At 42.4% G+C, this 22,293-nt stretch overlaps 1 protein-coding gene across 1 annotated transcript in view; it reads right to left on the bottom strand.

The window, feature by feature from the left end:
* Nucleotides 1-22,293, bottom strand: part of PSD (pleckstrin and Sec7 domain containing) — a 631,535-nt gene that overhangs the window by 10,334 nt on the left and 598,908 nt on the right. The window contains exons 13-16 of the mRNA XM_069753283.1: nt 10,074-10,252; nt 9,391-9,461; nt 7,085-7,242; nt 4,940-5,084 (exon numbers count right to left, since the gene is read on the bottom strand). Of these exons, the coding sequence (XP_069609384.1) occupies nt 4,940-5,084; nt 7,085-7,242; nt 9,391-9,461; nt 10,074-10,252 (553 nt within the window). The remainder of the gene's footprint in view (nt 1-4,939; nt 5,085-7,084; nt 7,243-9,390; nt 9,462-10,073; nt 10,253-22,293) is intronic.

Here is a 22,293-nt window from a genome sequence, read left to right as displayed (position 1 = left end):
ATTTAGGATTTTTTTTTTTTTTTTACACACTTGTAAAATTTTTTTTTTTACTTTTTTTACTTTGTCCCAGGGGGGGACAATACAGATCGGTGATCTGCCAGTTTGCACAGCACTCTGACAGATTACCGATCTGTCAAACAGCGCTGCAGCGTTACCAAGTGCCTGCTCTAAGCAGGCACTTGGTAAGGCACCTCCCTCCCTGCAGGACCTGGATCCGCGGCCATCTTGGATCTGGGATTTGCTGCAGGGAGGAAGGTAGGAGACCCCCGGAGCAACGCGGTCACATCGCGTTGCTGCGGGGGTCTCAGGGAAGCACGCAGGGAGCCCCCTCCCTGCGCGATGCTTCCCTGCACCGCCGGCACATCGCGATCATGTTTGATCGCGGTGTGCCGGGGGTTAATGTGCCGGGGGCGGTCCGTGACCGCTCCTGGCACATAGTGCCAGATGTCAACTGCGATAAGCAGCTGACACCCGGCCGCGATCGGCCGCGCTCCCCCCGTGAGCGCGGCCCATCGCCTATGACGTACTATTCCGTCCTTGGGAAGTAAAGCCCACCCCACATGGACGGAATAGTACATCTAATGGCAGAAAGGGGTTAAAATTATAGAAAGTTCAGGTCTTTGTCAGTGTGTAAACTTACAAAATCAGCAAGGGATCAAATAATTATTTCCTTCACTGTACATTGTACATGGCTGGATGGATTAAAAAAAAGCCCATAGACTTTAGTTCAGCAGGCATCACCCACTATTGCGCTACCATATTATTGCCTTTCTTTAACATTTTGTTTTTGTTTGTTTGTTTTTCATGCATTCAGAGAATTATAACTTTTTTACATTTTTCCATTGATGCAGAAAGGGGAACAGATAAATCCCCCGGTAAGACCTTGTGTAGGAGTTAGCCACTTACCCCCCAACATGAGCAGAAATTGGCCCAATACACTTGATTCCCAATGTAAGGACAAAAGCAGCATCTCATCATTCATGTAACAAGCGATCCAGTTTATTATTATACAGAAGCATAGCTACATTTGTGAACGGGGGCAATGTAATATTTGCATGTAACGTCGCACTGGGCCCACCACAGTTAGGTGGATGCAGCTGAATGAGAGTTTGTTTTTTCCAAACGAATTGTATTTTTTTTAATGGTACCATTTCGGACTGCATATGATGTACTAAAATTATATTTTTTTAGGAACGGGAAATAGGAAAAAACAGCAATTGTCAAATTAAAGTTAGGCTGTGTGCACACAATGTCTTTTAAACTCAGACAAAACCGCAGAGTTGTTCATGCAAAAGAAGCATCAGACAACTCTGTTTTTTTTTAAATTTTGTGTTGTTTCTATTTTTTCCATGGTTTTTCTGACATTTTTTTTACTGAAGTTTTTTAACTAGATTGAATGATAATGAAACTGCCAGCTTTTTTTAAACTAAAAATGATGACAAAATGCTCCAAAAGACGTCCGGTGTCCTCTGAGCATCTTTTGAGCTTTCCCATTGACTAGTATTCTAAAGTACAGAGCGTCTTCGGAGCGGAAACCACCATAAGAATGGACATGTTACTTCTTTTAACCCATTCTTTAGAAATCTGAAGCAGCTAAAAGACTTCCAAAGTCCTGAACATATGTATATCAAGTCATTTCTACATAAACATGCATATGTTCATTTTTTTGAGTATTTTCTGAAGCTCTGGGGAGCTCATGGCTAGATTGCCCTCATTATATTGTTTTGTGCCCGCAACCGGCAGCACACATCTCCGGGCAGGGAGCTTTCCTGCAGCTCCGTCGCAATACAGAATGGCAGTGCAGTTCCAGGGGAGCTCCCGTCATCTGTTCTGTCACATGTCGGCTTAATAACGTCATTGCGCAGGCACCACCATATACCGCCACAAGAAGAAGAAGTGGAGAACAGGGACTAGAGGGGAACGGGAGCGAGGTGATCATGCGCTATTTTTTTTATACATATGTGTACGTGATGCGTGCCTGTATATAGGAGGCCATATGAGGGCTTATGCAGCATATAGGAGGTTATGTGAGACCTCATACTGTATATAGGGAACTATGTAGGGGCTCATTCTGAATATAGGAAGTTATGTGGGAGCTTAGACTGTATATAGGAAGTTATGTGGGAGCTATATAGGAGGCTATGTGGGTCCTCATTCTGTATATAGGGAGGCTATGTGGGTACTCATACTGTATATAGGGGCTATGTGAAGGTTCATACTGTATCCATGGAGCTATGTGGTGGCTCATGCCGTATACAGGGGGCTGTGTGAGAGCTCATGCTGCATATTGGATCTTTATGAGGGCTCATGCTGTATATTGGGGCTATGTGAGGGATCATGCTGTATATTGGGGCTATGTGAGGGTGCATACTGTTTATGTGGGGCTATATGAGGGATCATACTGTATATTGGGGGTTATGTGAGGGCTCATAATGTATGTTGGGGCTCATACTGTATATAGGGGGCTGTGTGTGAACTCATACTGTATATAGTGGGCTGTGTGGGCTCACTATATAATGGGGGTGGTGTAGGGGCTCATACTGTATGTAGTGGACTGTGTATGGGCTGATACCATATGCAGGGGCTATGTGGGAGCTCATACTGTATATAAACTTCGATGAACTCCGGCACGCAAAGAAATTAGTTCATGTGATTTTTTTATTTATTATTATTATCAATTATTCTCAATAATTCTCATATATGATGCCACAGGTAATGATGATATGAACAAAAGTTGTTTACAGACTATTTACACAACGTTTCGGCTTATTATGCCTTTTTCAAGTTATGTCTGTTTTCTGAAACACAGAGAAATGAGACATCCATTATAACATATGTGGTGGAAAAAATGATAACTCGAAAAAAGGAGAAAAAAAGGAGAAAAAAGGGGGAAAAGGGAAAAAAAGGGAATGGACCATTCTGGTCAAGAAAAGAAATATACTGAAGAAATTTACAAAACATTTGAAAGATATATACAGTGCATTACTACAACCCAGATAAAGAGAAGCTCAGAACCCAAGAGAAGGAAAACCACTCGGGAATCATAAGATAAGTCTATATGTGTAAGGTATAAGTAAAATAAATAAATTGATGCTTTCCTAGTTTATAAGTTCCTATATGGTAAGCAGTAAGGTATCCCACTATATAAAAGGTCAACAGAAAGTAAGCATATCGATATAGCAGACCGATTGAGTCGTCTACCTAATTAAATGTCCTTGCGGTCTCGGATATGTTGGTGAGACTACCCAGCATATCCGAGACCGTATTTCCCAGCATAAATCCACAGTACGTTGTGCACGCACATTACGCCCTATTCCAGCCCATTTTCTAGAATATAAGCATCAGGTCACCCAATTGAAATACCAAATCATTGATCACGTACCCATTATGAGAAGAGGCGGAGATCGCATCAAAAAATTGAAGGAACACGAAGCGTTCTGGATTTATACTTTGCAGACCCTATCCCCCTTGGGATTAAATAGGGATTATGAGGTTTCATACTAATTACCAACAACCCTTTATGCAACGATGTCATTGTATCTTCATCCTCAGACTACCTTTCCTTTAGGCTCCTGTTATGTATTTATATATGCATATAAATGTTTTGGTTTCTGTTTGTTGCTGCTTTTCTTTCCCCCTTTTCTTCCTTTTTTCCTTTTCTTTGTCTTCTTTTCTCCCTTCTTTTCTACTTTATTCCCCGTTTCCCACTTCTCTTTACTGCCTAATACTTATGTTATTAACACACTTTTCATATGTACCCTCTGTATCGCAGCACGCAGGCGCAGAAAGTAGATGAATTTACTTCTTCATCAGACGGCCCGGACGCATGCGCACTACCACTTGGGACCAGCACTCCGCAACATTCGGCAGTCTCTGGCTCACGCGTGCGCACTACCGACTTCACCCTGAACTTATAACCCGGAAGTCCTTGGTTCCAGCACGGACACGGTACACTTAAGAACGCGCGCACGCCTTCTTCCTCTCACTTTCACTTTGGAACGCGGCTAGGCTCCACGTCCTGGATCTCACTAAGCTCCTTCCGCCCTGCCGGCTATTCGAATTTGACACCTTTTTCAGGTAGATGGCTATTTACCGATCGATTATCTCAATCGGTCTGCTATATCGATATGCTTACTTTCTGTTGACATTTTTTATAGTGGGATACCTTACTGCTTACCCATATAGGAACTTATAAACTAGTAAAGTATCAATTTATTTATTTTACTTATACCTTACACATATAGACTTACCTTATGATTCCTGAGTGGTTTTCCTTCTCTTGGGTTCTGAGCTTTGAGTGGGCTCATACAGTGCATAGGGGACTGTGTGTGGGCTCATACTGTATATAGGATGCTGTGTGTGTTATCATACAGTATATAATGGGTTATGTGAGGTCTCATACTGTATCTAGGGGGCTGTGTGTAGGCCCATGCTGCAGATGGTGCAGTCGCAGCTTCTGCTAATATTTTAGTAACGTGTAGCTGCAGCTACATATGATTACAGAACATGTCAACATGGGGTAAAAAAAAATTAGGAACACAAAAGCAAAAGCAAACAACACAATAAAAATGGTGTAAAAAGTAACAAATACATGCACAGTAATGGCATAAACCAACAGAACCTTAAAACACACCTCTTCAGGAAAGCTTACAGCCTGCACTGACCCCGCTGCCTCCTCACCACTACCGCAGCTACCGCCTCACCAACACTGGAGCTGCTGCAACCTCCCAAACCATTGTCTCCTTCCCCACCATCCTGTAGAATGTAAGCCCGCAAGGGCAGGGTCCTCGCCCCTCTGTATCAGTCTGTCATTGTTAGTTTGCTTACTGTAAGTGATATCTGTAATTTGTATGTAACCCCTTCTCATGTACAGCACCATGGAATCAATGGTGCTATATAAATAAAAAATTATAATAAAAACCAAAAGCTAAAGCTCTACCTGAGATAGGCGAGTCATGGCACTTGGAAGTAGAGGTCGGCTAAACTTTTTATGTGATCCAATTGCAGCTGGAAATGGAGGAGCAGAAAACATCGCCGCTACCACATTAATGCGGGTGATCCATGAATGCATCTGTTCTGTATTTCTGGTAAAAAAAAAAGAAAAGTTTTAAATAATGCTTTTAGACAAGCGCCATTTTCACATACCATCAGAAGTCACTAAAGCGATGTTTGGGTAGTTGGTACATTTGTCTATGTTTGTAATTTTTTATGTATTAGAAAATAAACAAGGTTTACAATTTTTCCGCTTTTTGTCACACATTCTTGAAGCTTCCATGCTTTTCAGTAATCAAAGTAATATTATAAACTCCAGTCTAGTCTAATCAATCACATATTTCATGCCCAGCCCATTTCCTTAATTACTCTGTTATAATATTTGGAGTATGGATGATATTCTATTCCCATATCCCAGCCTGACTACTGCAACACCCTCCTCTGTGGTATATGGCCAAAGGGACTAGGGTCTCTCCAGCCTACACTAAACCCTACCATACAACCCCTGCTACCTTCCTCTAATGTCACGTCCTCTTCATCAGTCCCTGCACTGAATTCTTGCCAGACTACCACATAATGAATTCAATTTAAAAAGCTTGCTTTAATTTGCAAAACTATATCCAATCTTGAAGGCCCACTATGTGTGGCTCGCAGCTGTCAGCAGCTTGGTACTAGTGATGAGCGAATATGCTCGTTACTCGAGATTTCCCGAGCACGCTCGGGTGTCCTCCGAGTATTTTTTAGTTCTCGGAGATTTAGTTTTTCTTGCCGCAGCTGAATGATTTACATCTGTTAGCCAGCATAAGTACATGTGGGGATTCCCTAGCTACCAGGCAACCCCCACATGTACTTATGCTGGCTAACATATGTAAATCATTCCGCTGCGGCAATAAAAACTAAATTTCCGAGCACTAAAAAATACTCGGAGCACACCCGAGTGTGCTTGGAAAATCTCGAGTAACGAGCATATTCGCTCATCACTACTTGGTACATTAGCTCCACGTGTAGCAAACCACTATCAAGACTAGATCTCTAGATGGTGACTTGTGTGTAGCCTTGCAAAGAGCCGATCTCTAGATGGAGACCTGAAAAAGAGCAGATCTGAATAGGGGTATGGTAGGAAACCCTGGAGCTTGGCGTACTGACTTATTGTGATTTCAGTGGAAAAGCTTTGGATGTCATTATACCAGTAAAGGGGGGCACTGGGTGACACTACTGTGAGAGGGGCAGGAGCTGGATGTGGCTCGCGACACTCTCTCCGAGCTGAATTTGGCTCGCGACTCTCTTTCATAGCTGAATGTGGCTTTCAAGGTTAGAAAGGTGGGGACCTCTATCCCACATCCAACGCCCCTCTCTATATCTAAGTCTTCTCTTATGCCCCCTCTCTCTTTTAGAACATGGCTCCCTTCTTCTAATCAACTGCAAATGCTCACTGAAAATGTGCCTATTCCAAAATCACTATAATTAAGAATAAATGCTGCCGTAATAATCTAACACTGCCTCCCTGTACCTATGTCTAGGGCTATGTATGCCATTCCCTGATTTCTGGCATCTATCATTCACAGCTCATATGGACTTCATTTGTCTGCACCACACTGTCTTTTGTAATTGTTAGAATGTTCACAATATTGTTATATTGTAGACTTGTTCAAAAAGATTTGCTGGACGTTGATCCAGCGACCATTACACCAAACCAAAGCCTTGCAAACCTTCTCCTATCTGTCAGCATCTTTGGCGCCTCTGCTGATTAGTCGGCGCGGCACAACGTCATCATTGTAACGTGACGCACACATGATGTCATGCCGAACCTGCTAACCAAGAGAAGTGTTCAGGATGCTGGCTTTTATTAAATATTCATAAAATTATCTAAAAAAAAAATCACAAATATTGAGGGCTAATGTGGTTTTTATTGGAAAGGAAAGTTAACCTTCTTATCAGACGCTGTAGTTAAGAGTCTGAATTTTGACTTCATTTTGCCAATGAATCAAGGGTGAAGTAAAAGAAGTCTTGTCAACTACAGTAATTTATGACTGATCAGACCAGACCAGCCATTGGTCATCATCAGACAATTACGGCAACTGTTATGACTCACTGCGCTTGAAAGAGGAATACTCTCCAGTCTGCTGTTCGTAGGTAAAAGACATTTGGCCTTTTGTTATAGTCGGATGCTCTGGTAGCTAAAGAATGATGTATGCTGATTGCATTTTTCAAGTCTTCTTCAGAAATTGGTTTGCCTGGTTTATATTCCTCCTAAAACATAGACAGGAAATGTATTACTGTACCCTAGTGTCCGAGGCGTATAGTGAATAGACACCATCCAATGCCGGATTAATTAATGGAAATGACATGCTGGGCTGATGTTTTATCTCAGTATGAATGTTAAGGTCACATTGGTACAGGTTTGGTAACAACATGTCTTCATCATTTCATCACAGAAAGCACAAGAGAACAGCAAAACTCTATCTGAGAACGCTCTCCATCGTGAGCATTGTGTACAGAGGGCAGGCAGCAGGCAAGCAGAGTAAGAAGACGATGGTCAGAACGGATACAAAATATACTGTTTGGGGATTTTTTAAATGAAATTATTCAAAAATAATTTTAGTATGTAGCAGATTAATATACAAAAGGACACGTCTTTCCTTTCTGGACTATACAGGTCCCTCTCAAAAAATTAGCATATAGTGTTAAATTTCATTATTTACCATAATGTAATGATTACAATTAAACTTTCATATATTATAGATTCATTATCCACCAACTGAAATTTGTCAGGTCTTTTATTGTTTTAATACTGATGATTTTGGCATACAACTCCTGATAACCCAAAAAACCTGTCTCAATAAATTAGCATATCAAGAAAAGGTTCTCTAAACGACCTATTACCCTAATCTTCTGAATCAACTAATTAACTCTAAACACATGCAAAAGATACCTGAGGCTTTTATAAACTCCCTGCCTGGTTCATTACTCAAAACCCCCATCATGGGTAAGACTAGCGACCTGACAGATGTCAAGAAGGCCATCATTGACACCCTCAAGCAAGAGGGTAAGACCCAGAAAGAAATTTCTCAACAAATAGGCTGTTCCCAGAGTGCTGTATCAAGGCACCTCAATGGTAAGTCTGTTGGAAGGAAACAATGTGGCAGAAAACGCTGTACAACGAGAAGAGGAGACCGGACCCTGAGGAAGATTGTGGAGAAGGACCGATTCCAGACCTTGGGGAACCTGAGGAAGCAGTGGACTGAGTCTGGTGTGGAAACATCCAGAGCCACCGTGCACAGGCGTGTGCAGGAAATGGGCTACAGGTGCCGCATTCCCCAGGTAAAGCCACTTTTGAACCATAAACAGCGGCAGAGGCGCCTGACCTGGGCTACAGAGAAGCAGCACTGGACTGTTGCTAAGTGGTTCCAAGTACTTTTTTCTGATGAAAGCAAATTTTGCATGTCATTCGGAAATCAAGGTGCCAGAGTCTGGAGGAAGACTGGGGAGAAGGAAATGCCAAAATGCCTGAAGTCCAGTGTCAAGTACCCACAGTCAGTGATGGTGTGGGGTGCCATGTCAGCTGCTGGTGTTGGTCCACTGTGTTTCATCAAGGGCAGGGTCAATGCAGCTAGCTATCAGGAGATTTTGGAGCACTTCATGCTTCCATCGGCTGAAATGCTTTATGGAGATGAAGATTTCATTTTTCAGCACGACCTGGCACCTGCTCACAGTGCCAAAACCACTGGTAAATGGTTTACTGACCATGGTATTACTGTGCTCAATTGGCCTGCCAACTCTCCTGACCTGAACCCCATAGAGAATCTGTGGGATATTGTGAAGAGAAAGTTGAGAGACGCAAGACCCAACACTCTGGATGAGCTTAAGGCCGCTATTGAAGCATCCTGGGCCTCCATAACATCTCAGCAGTGTCACAGGCTGATTGCCTCCATGCCACGCCGCATTGAAGCAGTCATTTCTGCCAAAGGATTCCCGACCAAGTATTGAGTGCATAACTGAACATTATTATTTGTTGTTTTTTTTGTTTGTTATTAAAAAACACTTTTATTTGATTGGATGGGTGAAATATGCTAATTTATTGAGACAGGTTTTTTGGGTTATCAGGAGTTGTATGCCAAAATCATCAGTATTAAAACAATAAAAGACCTGACAAATTTCAGTTGGTGGATAATGAATCTATAATATATGAAAGTTTAATTGTAATCATTACATTATGGTAAATAATGAAATTTAACACTATATGCTAATTTTTTGAGAAGGACCTGTATAAGCTATAAACAGTAAAGACGAGAAAAGTCCAATAGTAACTAGAATTTAAAAGAACTGTAGTGACATTTGATGTGTTTGTAACAGAATAATTACACAAGTCATTAGGGCTGATTCTGCAGTAAATCATACCTTCTGTAGATAAAGTATCATGCCCTTCAATATACCATGGAACGTTTTCCAGCCCCTCTTTCCTCTTGGTGCTGCAAGAAATAAAGGAGGAAGAGATTTTCTACTGCAATTCATAAAAAAATCATAAAGTAATTTATTCTGTTGATCTATCCTGTTGGATTGTTAGGATGATGGCCTTGGCGCCCCAATCACTGTCCACATGGGCACATATTCACATTGTCTCATACATGGACACACGTTAACATACTTTGACATGCATGCTGTTTTCCACTTGTATAAAAATGTTGCTTGCAAATAGAATGTCCAACTAAAAACTATACTACAATATGTGATAAATATTTTGTAACTCAGGCAAATCTGTGTCCGATCCATAGATTTTAACAGCTCATTTTCAGATTAAGAAAAAATGAAGATTTCTCTGGAATAAGATATCGGAGATCATGGATATCAAGGTATCATTTTATTCAGCCTCCAATGACCTACATTCCCATCTAGATGGCTTAGGAGGGTTGATCCTAATGACAACTGACATCTTCCCTTTAAATACCAGAACTGTGACCCCACAATGTACTGCTCTACTAATAGAAAAACAGCAGAACTTTTACTGCAAATTTAAACCTAAGAGGGAGATCAGTAAAAATAATTGCCCATACCTATAGATCATCTATTCTGCTACTACTCACTTTTTTTGCAGTCAGGATCTGCATGGATTTTACGCACCAACACTCCATACTTGTAAGTGGTGATATTAGGATCTTGAGAGAAGTCAAGAAATGGTTTTCCACAACTATTGATGCGTTTTATTGATTTGGGGTTTGGATCTGCAAGTTCTGAGAGTGATCTCCTGAGCTCTTCTTCATCTCTGCAGACATAAATCATAAAACGTTAATGCACACCTAACAAGTAGGATTGGAAGAAATATTATTGGCTTATTAGACTATCATTGTTTAAATCTGCTTATCAATTGTCAATTCTGTTACGGGGGAGCCATGATTGTCTGTGGCCACAGATACTTTATGTATATAAATGAGAAATTGTCCTGATACAGCTTGTTAGAAGATAAAATCACGAAGCATGGCATAAATAGTCATGAAGCATAGCAAGGCATATCTTGTACGGACATCTAAATGGCGCTTTGCTGTTTCATGAAGAAAATAAATACAAAAATAGAGGTCACTAGAAGATTTGTCATTTCTTCAAGCAATAATAAGAACCAGATCTATATAAACAGTTATATAAACACGCGGAAGACTTGACTGCATAAATGGTTGCGTTGTTACAGCAGAGAACTGTCATTTGCTGAAAGTACTTTCTATCTCTCCCATTTTACCTTTACAGTTCCTAATATTAACCTGTTTTATATTGCATTGTGATAGTTTGCCAGTTAGTGCATAGGGTGTTTAAGTGGTCCTTTCTGATTTAAGAGTGGTATGGTAGATTGTAATTGGCATCATAGAAACAACAGCCCTGTACCATGCTTCTTGAAATTATTAGCATAAGGTTTCTCTTCAGGAGAAGACAGGTAGACATGCAGAAGGTTTTCTATCTTAGTTCACCAGACTGTTGGCAGTCCACCAAACTCTATGCAGTCCACCAGACTGTAGGTAGTCCACCAGAATGTCACCAGTCCACCAAACTGTAGGTAGTTCACCAGACTGTCGGCAGTCCATCAGACTGTAGGCAGTCCACCAGAATGTCACCAGTCCACCAAACTGTAGGTAGTTCACCAGACTGTCGGCAGTCAACCAGACTGTACATAGTCCACCAGAATGTCGGCAGTCGCCCAAACTGTAGGCTGGTCACCAGATTGTAGGCAGTCCAGCAGATTGGAAGCAGTCCATCAGACTGCCGTCAGTCCACCAGACTGTACATAGTCCACCAGACTGTACATAGTCCACCAGCCTGTAGGCCGTCCACCAAAATGTCAGCAGTCCACCAGAATGTAGGTAGTCCACCAGACTGTAGGTAGTCCACCAGACTGTAGGTAGTCCACCAGACTGTAGGAAGTCCACTAGACTGTATGTAGTCCACCAGACTGTAGGTAGTCCACCAGACTGTATATTGTCCACCAGACTGTAGGCAGTCCACCAGACTGTAGGTAGTCCAGCAGACTGTATATTGTCCACCAGACTGTAGGCAGTCCACCAGACTGTAGGAATTCCACCAGACTGTAGGTAGTCCAGCAGACTGCCGTCAGTCCACCAAGACTGTACATAGTCCACCAGACTGTAGGCAGTCCAGCAGACTGTACATAGTACACCAGACTGTAGGTAGTCCCCTAGACTGTAGGTAGTCCACCAGACTGTAGTTAGTCCAGCAGACTGTAGGTAGTCCAGCAGACTGTAGGTAGTCCAGCAGACTGTATATTGTCCACCAGACTGTAGGCAGTCCACCAGACTGTAGGTAGTCCAGCAGACTGTATATTGTCCACCAGACTGTAGGCAGTCCACCAGACTGTAGGAATTCCACCAGACTGTAGGTAGTCCAGCAGACTGTATATTGTCCACCAAACTGTAGGCAGTCCACCAGACTGTAGGAATTCCACCAGACTGTAGGTAGTCCAGCAGACTGCCGTCAGTCCACCAAGACTGTACATAGTCCACCAGACTGTAGGCAGTCCAGCAGACTGTACATAGTACACCAGACTGTAGGTAGTCCCCTAAACTGTAGGTAGTCCACCAGACTGTAGGTAGTCCAGCAGACTGTAGGTAGTCCAGCAGACTGTAGGTAGTCCAGCAGGCTGTAGGTAGTCCAGCAGACTGTATATTGTCCACCAGACTGTAGGCAGTCCAGCATACTGTACATAGTCCACCAGACTGTAGGCAGTCCACCTGCAATTGATGATCGTAAGTCCTAGTGGGTTTGACATAGTCTGCCCACATCATAGTGAACGAGGCCTGAGAAAGTAACAAGCCATGGTGACTGTTCTGGTGAACTGGATTGTAGCCACCAATAATCTGCAGATATTGATTACAAAGCACTACTAGTTTGCGACATTCAAACTGAAAGTTTGCATTTCTTTGTTAGAATCTTCAAGTTTGTAAACTTGTTCTTGTATCCATTACACTTCAGTGAGTAAACATTGTTGACTTGTCTCAATATTGCTTAAAGGAAATGTGTCAGCAGGTTTTTGCTATGTAATCTATCAGCATCATGATACGGGGCAGAAACCGTTTCCAGCGATCACTTATTAGGCTGCTTCTTGCAGTTGCAATAAAATGAGTGAGTTGTCTGGAAGAGATAGTAGCATAAGGCAATTAGTTATCTAGTCCTCCTGCTATGTGTAATTACACCTCTACCGCTGATTGGCCGCTTTCTACCTATTTACACTGTTTACAGAAATCTGCCAATCAGTGGTGTGGGCGGGGTTATGCACAGCTCAGCATTCAGAAAATTACTAGATCTGCAGCAGGAAAAAGTGATTTTATCAAAACTACAGCACCCTGCAAAATAAGTGACATTTCACTGGAGTCAGGATCTTTGTTCTTACATTTTACTGCTTTCATATTTCATAGCAAAAACACAGTGACAGATTCTCTTTAAGGCTGGCACAGCACGTCAGACTTTCACTTTAAGGAGCTGCACACTCAAATAGCAGCTAAAGTAGATAAACTATACTATAATCTACACTATACAGTGTAGTTTTCCAATAGGAATTATTTCAACACATACCTCCAAACATAACATGAGTAAGGTCTATGATTTTGATGGGGATAATGCCTCTCTGCTGCATTGCACCACAATCTCTTCCCCAGGCGCTTCACCACTCTGCTCCCATGCTGATGCTCTCATATAAGGACTTTAAGCATGTATTTTCTCATCTCATTCAGTGCCGCACTTCTAGTTTATTGATACTTGGCCCTCTCCATTTTTCTGAGATGTAGGCAAGGAGGAGAAAACAGCTGGGACTCATGGCAAATTGCTGTAAAGGCACTTTCTTCTGCAGACTCTTTCACTTTAATTTTCAACTTGCCCTGATTTATTGGGTAAAACTAGTGGCTATGATGTCCCTTTTACACAACATAAAACATGAGGCACTTCATGCTCTCCTGTCTCTCTACATACAAGCTGCAGTAGCATTGAGAGCATGATACAGAAATACTGAGCCGTGTAACTCTGAATCCAACTTTTGGGTGATATAAAAATTACAAGAAAGCAGCAGCACTAGATCACTGGTTGATTTGACAGAACCTGCAATCCTTGCAGACTGGGTCAGAAACAGACTGGCTGGGAAAGTCTTTTCTATTTGGTGCAATATACAGGGTGGCCCATTTATATGGATACACCTGGGTGGGCCATTTATAAAGTTGGATCCAAAATGGCCGACTTCAAAATGGCCACCATGGTCACCACCAATCTTGAAAAGATTTCCCCCTCCAATATACTAATGTGCCACAAACAGAAAGTTGATATCACCAACCATTCCCACTTTATTTAGGTGTATCCATATACATGGCCCACCCAGGTGTATCCATAAAAATGACCCACCCTGTAGATTCATGTTCTGATAACATTCCAATGTTTAGTATGTGGCCACATGACATTGATGTTTAAAATGAAAAGATATTGTGTTGGTTTGAAAAATATGACTTGTGCCAAGTTGCCAACCATCTTACTCAGAAGATGCTGATTCCATCAGCTAATTTGCCCCTGCGTTGTAAAAAAAAAATATTTAAGATTGGTCACCGACATGTCAGGTTCCTGGATTGTGACTGTAAAGTTATTCAGCATGAAAAGCATTGCTTAGATTTTTTTTTCAATAATTAGCTCCAAAAAAAGCGAGTATGGCCTGCCAAGAATAATGAAGCATGTAATAACACCATCTGACGAGTTACATGTATAGAGAGAAATCAACAACTCTAATCAAGCTGATAGCGAAGATGGTGGTTCAAAGCTACAAATATCACCACAATTACCCAATTACTCAACTGCTGAATATAGAAAGTCACTTCTCTTGGTGGTGAATATAGAGCCAAAGTATGCTTTGTTTGCACTGATTTTCATCTTTGCTGACAGATTGCTATACTATGTCATTGCTACTGAATGTCTGTTTTTAAGCCAAATAAGGACACATTTTAGGGAGAAATATGTATCCTCATTTATGCAATCCTAGAAATAAAGCCAGCTGAAAGGAAAATAAACATCCTCTTTTACTTACCTGCATATTTATGTATGTAAAAATGTCTAGCTTGTACTTATAAAAATGTAATAAAATAACAAACCAAGAGTTTAGACGATTAAAGGGGTTTTCCAGGCAAATCATTAATTTATCCTGTGCCTCAGTCTCACTGCAGATTAGCGAATAACCAACAAACAATAAAATCTAGAACAGTCCCAGCAAATACCCAAGATGGTGCTAATTACAGTCTCACCCTTCCGCTGACTTCGGGACTTCTAAGGCCAACTACCCCCACCAATAGCACCTCAAGTTGGCGGGCACCCACAGAGAGGAGGTGACAACAAGCTTAGGAAGCTGACCAAGAGCAGTGAATTATGTGGCCACGTGACCTGATTGTCTCAACCTGCATTCTTCAAGACGTCTCTGAGGGTTCAGCTATGGTCAATATAGCAGATCCGTGTTCTTCCAGCTGGGGCCATGATCCCCTAAGCTGACATCCTGTAGAATGTTCCTTGGTGTGGTTTTGTAAAGTCTCTCTGATTCTTCTTGTAGAATGATAGAAATCCTTTTTTGTTCCCACATCTGTGGTTTAGGTCATCATCCACAGGTCAGGGGGGAGGTGGGATCAGTTTAACGTTCATTGTTTGAGTATTTAATCAATCTGCATAGTTCGTCCTTCTCTGTTTTGCAGGTTAACAAACTAGCTTGGCTGGACAATGTGTAATGTGTAATCAACATATTAACAAACATATATTATTCAATTTCCCTGTGTCTCTGCCATCCAAGATAACGTCACAACATGCTGCAACAAACGTCAACTCAAGAGTCAACATTAAAGGCTCATACGAATAATAGTCTGTTTTCATGACCAACCAAAGAAAACACATAAATTCAAAAGTCAACATAAAGGTAATAGCCTATGTCTCCTAGGCTACTGAAAATAGACGTCTGGTTAATTAAGATTAAATTCTGCGTTGTCACAAATGTTACTATTCTTTTTCATATTTAGTGCTGTCACCTAAACCACCAGAAAAAAAACGGTGGCACATGTGAAATTTTCATTTTTTTTTCTTTCTGGAGATTCACTTTAATTATAAACATCAACAATACCACTACCCACAAGTATCTAGTCCTTAAGTCACTTGTGCAAGTCATTCTGCACACTAGGTCAGATATCTATAACTATGGAACAAGAACAACATTTTATTTTATTTGCACGTGGCCTGTAAGTACACTACGGTTTGGCTGAGCAGTGTGTATAATGGCGGCCAATGTTGTTATGAAATACATGCCACGGTGGAATACGGCATTCTGTCACATGGCAGATGTTACTAGCATACCACTGTCCATGATTAATTCATTCATGCAGGTCCGGATATAATGTACACTGGATTGAGTCTGCACTGACAGAAGTGTTGTCTTCCTCTTTCCATAGAAAGCAACCAAAGCCAATGTGGAGAAAGCATGGTACATTGTTTCCTCTGCCAGCTGCAAATCTCCACTGTTTTGTTCTGTAACTGCATATTTACAGCAGCTAAAAGAATGGTCTGAAGAACACAGGCAGAAGAGTTCAAGGCACACAGGAAAAATCATAGACACTGCATTCATTGCAGACCTGTCAGCTGTCATTACAGCATCTATGAAAGCATGCATCGTGAACCTACAGATGAGCTCAAAAGTTTACATACCCCGGCGGAATTTTTGCTTTCTTGGCCTTTTTTCAGAGAACAACAGTATTGTCATTTTTAGTAATAAACTTATCACTAGTGATATTAGAATTATAAGTCACTGCCTCATGATTGTTATGAAGAAATGTAGAATATTTGGCTGCAGCATTGACATGTTCATTTATTCTCTTTACGGCTGCGTCCAGTCAGTGGCTTCAATAGTGGTAATGTAGTAGTAGTAAGCTTTTTTGTGAATAAACTTTTTATAGATGTGTGAAATACAAAGGCTGATTCCTATGTGACTTTTTATTTTGAGATTGGACAAAAAATGGTTTGTCTTTAAGTTTCTAAACTAAAACTACAATGGCTGTGTACACATTACACCTACAGGACCTTTTATGACATCCCACTCTAAATCCATGCAGCTGTAAAAGCTTCCACTCCTCTCAGAAGACATTCCACTAGATTTTTGTGTGTGTGTGGAAATTGTTGCCCAGTCATCCACATGTGCATTTATTTGCAAAGTTAGACACTGATGTTTGATGAGATGGCATTGGCTCACAATGCAATCAATGCAAAGGGTGAAATGTGTGGAGAATCCTAAACATTTTGGAGATAATTCTGCTGTTGATTTTCAGCTGTGGAAATTCCACAGATGATACATTTCCTTGTGATTTTACAATATTACATCTGTGCACAAAACAAACCTAAAAATAGCTTTTGTGAGCCTAGCCTTACATGTGTATTCAATGTCATATGATATTTATATGTCATACTTCACAGATGTTTACAGGAATTACAAAGGGGGCACTCCAATGTTTCTGTGGCCAGGAAATCTGGGAAATGCTTACTATTTTATAACAAAAACTTAGAGCCAGCGCAGACTTGGAAGTCATCTCCAGCTAAACTCTAAATGACCTAATCTGAAGTATTGCAAATATGCATTTTTTTCTTCTACTTTGTTCATTTGCACTTCCTACCCTAGCTCTTCTTTGGAAAAAAGCTTACAGTGCTTAAGAGAGTTATCAGGGATATGAATCTGATGACCTATCTACAGGATAGGTAATCATTAGCAGATCAGAAGGGGTCAAACACCCGGCAAAACCATTGGTCAGCAGTCTATTGCTCCAGCAGTGGTCAATTGCACAGACTGAACATAGCTGCTGAGTACTGGCTACTGAACGGAACTGCTGAGCACCAGCTACTGAACGGAGCTGCTGACCACCGGCTACTGAACAGAGCTGCTGAGCACCGACTACTCAACAGGGCTGCTGAGCACCGGCTACTGAACGGAGCTGCTGAGCACTGGCTACTGAACGGAACTGCTGAGCACCAGCTACTGAACGGAGCAGCTGACCACTGGTGTTATGATACGGTGGTCTAGGAGCAACATGAAACGAGCTCTGAAGGAAGTGGTAACTGTACTGACCGCAGTCCCTAAGCTCAACACAACACTAGAAGTAGCCGTGGAATGCTCCTAACTCTCCCTAGGCATCTCATCACAGCCTAAGAGCTAACTACCCCTAAAGATAGAAGCAGGAAAGCTATCTTGCCTCAGAGAAAATCCCCAAAGGATAGATTAGCCCCCCACAAATAATGACTGTGAGTGGAGAGGGAAAAGACATACACAGAATGAAACCAGGATGAGCACAGGAGGCCAGTCTAACTAAATAGATAGGACAGGATGGAATACTGTGCGGTCAGTATAAAACACTACAAAAATCCACGCAGAGTTTACAAAAAAATCTCCACACCTGACTAAAGGTGTGGAGGGCAAATCTGCCACCCAGAGCTTCCAGCAAGACAGAATTAATTCACACTGATAAGCTGGACAAACATAGAAAGCACAGAATGGATAAGTCCACAATCTATGGACAGAAAAGGGCAAGCAAAAACTTAGCTTAGCGAATCCAACCAGGAACCATTTACAAGTGGCATTGGCTGAAGATAGAGCCAGACTTAAATAGCCGAGCAGAAGAGACGATAAGTGGAGGCAGCTGATGACAGCTAACTCCAAGGAGCAGCCATACCACTAGAAACCACAAGAGGGAGCCCAAGAGCAGAACTCACAAAAGTGCCACTTACAACCACCGGAGGGAGCCCAAGAGCGGAATTCACAACAGTACCCCCCCTTGAGGAGGGGTCACCGAACCCTCACCGGAGCCCCCAGGCCGATCAGGACAAGCCAAGTGAAAAGCACAAACCAAATCGGTGGCATGGACATCGGAGGCAACAACCCAAGAATTATCCTCCTGGCCATAACCCTTCCACTTGACAAGATACTGAAGCCTCCACCTCGAAAAACGAGAATCCAAAATCTTCTCAACCTCATATTCCAACTCTCCCTCAACCAACATCGGGGCAGGAGGGTCAACCGAGGGAACAACGGGCATCACATATCTCCGCAACAAAGATCTATGGAAAACATTATGAATGGCAAAAGAGGCAGGAAGAGCCAAACGAAAAGACACCAGATTAATAATTTCAGAAATTTTATAAGGACCAATAAACCGAGGCTTAAACTTAGGAGAAGAAACCTTCATAGGAACATGACGAGAAGACAACCAAACCAAATCCTGCACACGCAGCCGGGGACCAACACACCGACGGCGGTTGGCAAAACGTTGAGCCCTTTCCTGAGACAACGTCAAATTGTCCACCACATGAGTCCAAATCTGCTGCAGCCTGTCCACCACAGAATCAACACCAGGACAATCAGAAGGCTCAACCTGCCCAGAAGAAAAACGAGGATGAAAACCAAAATTACAAAAGAAAGGTGAAACCAAAGTAGCCGAACTAGCCCGATTATTAAGGGCAAACTTGGCCAACGGCAAGAAAGACACCCAATCATCCCGATCAGCAGACACAAAGCATCTCAAATAGGTCTCCAAGGTCTGATTAGTTCGCTCAGTTTGGCCATTAGTCTGAGGATGAAACGCCAAAGAAAAAGACAAATCAATGCCCATCCTAGCACAAAAGGCCCGCCAAAATCTAGAGACAAACTAAGAACCTCTGTCAGACACAATATTCTCTGGAATGCCATGCAAACGAACCACATGCTGAAAAAATAATGGAACCAGATCTGAGGAGGAAGGCAACTTAGGCAAAGGTACCAGATGGACCATTTTAGAGAACCGGTCACAAACAACCCAGATAACAGACATCTTCTGGGAAACAGGAAGATCCGAAATAAAATCCATGGAAATATGCGTCCAGGGCCTCTCAGGGACCGGCAAAGGCAAAAGCAACCCACTAGCGCGGGAACAGCAAGGCTTGGCCCGGCGCAAGTCCCACAGGACTGCACAAAAGCACGCACATCGCGCGACAAGGAAGGCCACCAAAAGGACCTAGCAACCAAATCTCTGGTACCAAAAATCCCAGGATGCCCAGCCAACACTGAACAATGAACCTCAGAAATTACCTTACTTGTCCATCTATCAGGAACAAACAGCTTCCCCACTGGACAGCGGTCAGGCCTATCAGCCTGAAATTCCTGAAGCACCCGCCGCAAATCAGGGGAGATAGCAGAAAGAATCACCCCCTCCTTGAAAATGCCAACCGGCTCAAGGACTCCAGGAGAATCAGGCGAAAAACTCCTAGAGAGGGCATCAGCCTTAACATTCTTAGATCCCGGAAGATACGAGACCACAAAATCAAAACAGGAGAAAAACAGGGACCATCGAGCCTGTCTAGGATTCAGCCGCTTGGCCGACTCAAGGTAAATCAGATTCTTATGATCGGTCAGGACCACAACACGGTGTTCAGCTCCCTCAAGCCAATGTCGCCACTCCTCAAACGCCCACTTCATAGCCAACAACTCCCGATTGCCGACATCATAATTGCGTTCCGCAGGCGAAAACTTTCTAGAAAAAAAAGCACACGGTTTCATCAAAGAACCATCAGACTCCCTCTGAGACAAAACGGCCCCTGCCCCAATCTCAGAAGCGTCGACCTCAACTTGAAAAGGAAGAGAAACATCCGGTTGACGCAACACAGGGGCAGAAGTAAATCGGCGTTTAAGCTCCTGAAAGGCCTCAACAGCCTCAGAGGACCAATTAGTCACATCAGCGCCTTTCTTCGTCAAATCAGTAAGGGGCTTAACCACACTGGAAAAGTTGGCAATGAAACGGCGATAGAAATTAGCAAAACCCAAAAATTTTTAAAGACCCTTCACAGATGTGGGTTGGATCCAGTCATGAATAGCTTGGACCTTAACAGGATCCATTTCTATAGACGAGGGAGAAAAAATAAAACCCAAAAAAGAGACCTTCTGAACTCCGAATAGGCACTTAGACCCCTTCACAAATAAAGCATTATCACGAAGGATCTGGAACACCATCCTGACCTGCTTCACATGAGACTCCCAATCATCGGAAAAAATCAAAATATCATCCAAATATACGACCATGAATTTATCAAGATAATTGCGGAAAATATCATGCATGAAAGACTGGAACACAGATGGAGCATTAGAGAGCCCAAATGGCATCACAAGGTATTCAAAATGGCCTTCGGGCATATTAAATGCAGTTTTCCATTCGTCACCCTGTTTAATACGAATAAGATTATATGCCCCTCGGGGGTCAATCTTAGTAAACCAACTAGCCCCCTTAATCTGAGCAAACAAATCAGTAAGCAAAGGCAAGGGGTATTGGAATTTGACCGTGATCTTATTAAGAAGACGATAATCAATACAGGGTCTCAAGGAGCCATCCTTCTTAGCAACAAAAAAAGAAACCCGCTCCCAATGGTGACGAAGAGGGCCGAATATGCCCTTTCTCCAAAGATTCCTTAACATAGCTCCGCATGGCGGCATGCTCTGGCACAGACAGATTGAAAAGTCGGCCCTTAGGGAACTTACAACCAGGAATCAAGTTAATAGCACAATCACAGTCCCTGTGCGGAGGAAGGGAACTGGACTTGGGCTCATCAAATCCATCCTGGAAATCCGACAAAAACTCAGGGACCTCAGAAGAGGGGGAAGAGGAAATTGACATCAAAGGAACGTCACTATGTACTCCTCGACAACACCAACTAGTCACCGACATAGTTTTCCAATCCAGCACCGGATTATGTTCCTGTAACCATGGAAATCCCAGTACAACAACATCATGCAGGTTATGCAACACCAGAAAACGGCAATCTTCCTGATGTGCAGGAGCCATGTACATAGTCATCTGTGTCCAGTACTGAGATTTATCCTTGGCCAAGGGTGTAGCATCAATGCCCCTCAAAGGAATAGGGCTCTGCAAAGGCTGCAAGGAAAAACCACAGCGCCCGGCGAATTCTAAGTCCATTAAGTTCAGGGCAGCGCCTGAATCCACAAATGCCATGACAGAAAAGGACGACAATGAGCAAATCAGGGTCACAGATAAGAGAAATTTAGGCTTTATAGTACTAATGGTAACAGACCTAGCGACTCTCTTAGTACGCTTAGGGCAATCAGAGATAACATGAGCCGAATCACCACAGTAAAAACACAGCTTATTCTGACATCTGAATTCCTGCCGTTCTATTCTAGTCAAAACCCTATCACATTGCATAGGTTCAGGACTTTGCTCAGAGGATCAGAGGATACTGCCATATGGTGCACAGCTTTGCGCTCGCGCAGACGCCGATCAATCTGAATGGCTAGAGACATAGATTCGCTCAAACCGGCAGGCGTAGGAAAGCCCACCATAACATCTTTAAGGGTTTCAGAAAGACCTTTTCTGAAAATAGCAGCCAGAGCCTCTTCATTCCATTTAGTGAGCACAGACCATTTTCTAAATTTCTGGCAGTATAACTCTGCCGCTTCCTGACCTTGACACAAGGCCAACAGGGTTTTTTCCGCATGATCCACAGAATTAGGTTCGTCATACAATAATCCGAGCGCTTGAAAAAATGCATCTACATTCAATAATGCCGAATCCCCTGTTTCAAGAGAAAAAGCCCAGTCTTGAGGGTCACCACGCAGCAAGGATATGATGATTTTTACTTGCTGAATGGGATCACCAGAAGAACGGGGTTTCAAAGCAAAAAACAATTTGCAGTTATTTTTAAAGTTCAAAAACTTGGATCTGTCCACAAAAAACAAATCAGGAGTAGGAATTCTGGGCTCTAAAGCCGGAGTCTGGA

The sequence above is a fragment of the Ranitomeya imitator genome, chromosome 2, assembly GCF_032444005.1.
Source record: "Ranitomeya imitator isolate aRanImi1 chromosome 2, aRanImi1.pri, whole genome shotgun sequence".
In the NCBI taxonomy this organism is placed as follows: Eukaryota; Metazoa; Chordata; class Amphibia; order Anura; family Dendrobatidae; genus Ranitomeya; species Ranitomeya imitator.
Note: the sequence above shows the minus strand (reverse complement) of the source record. Positions and strands in the feature narration are given on the sequence as shown.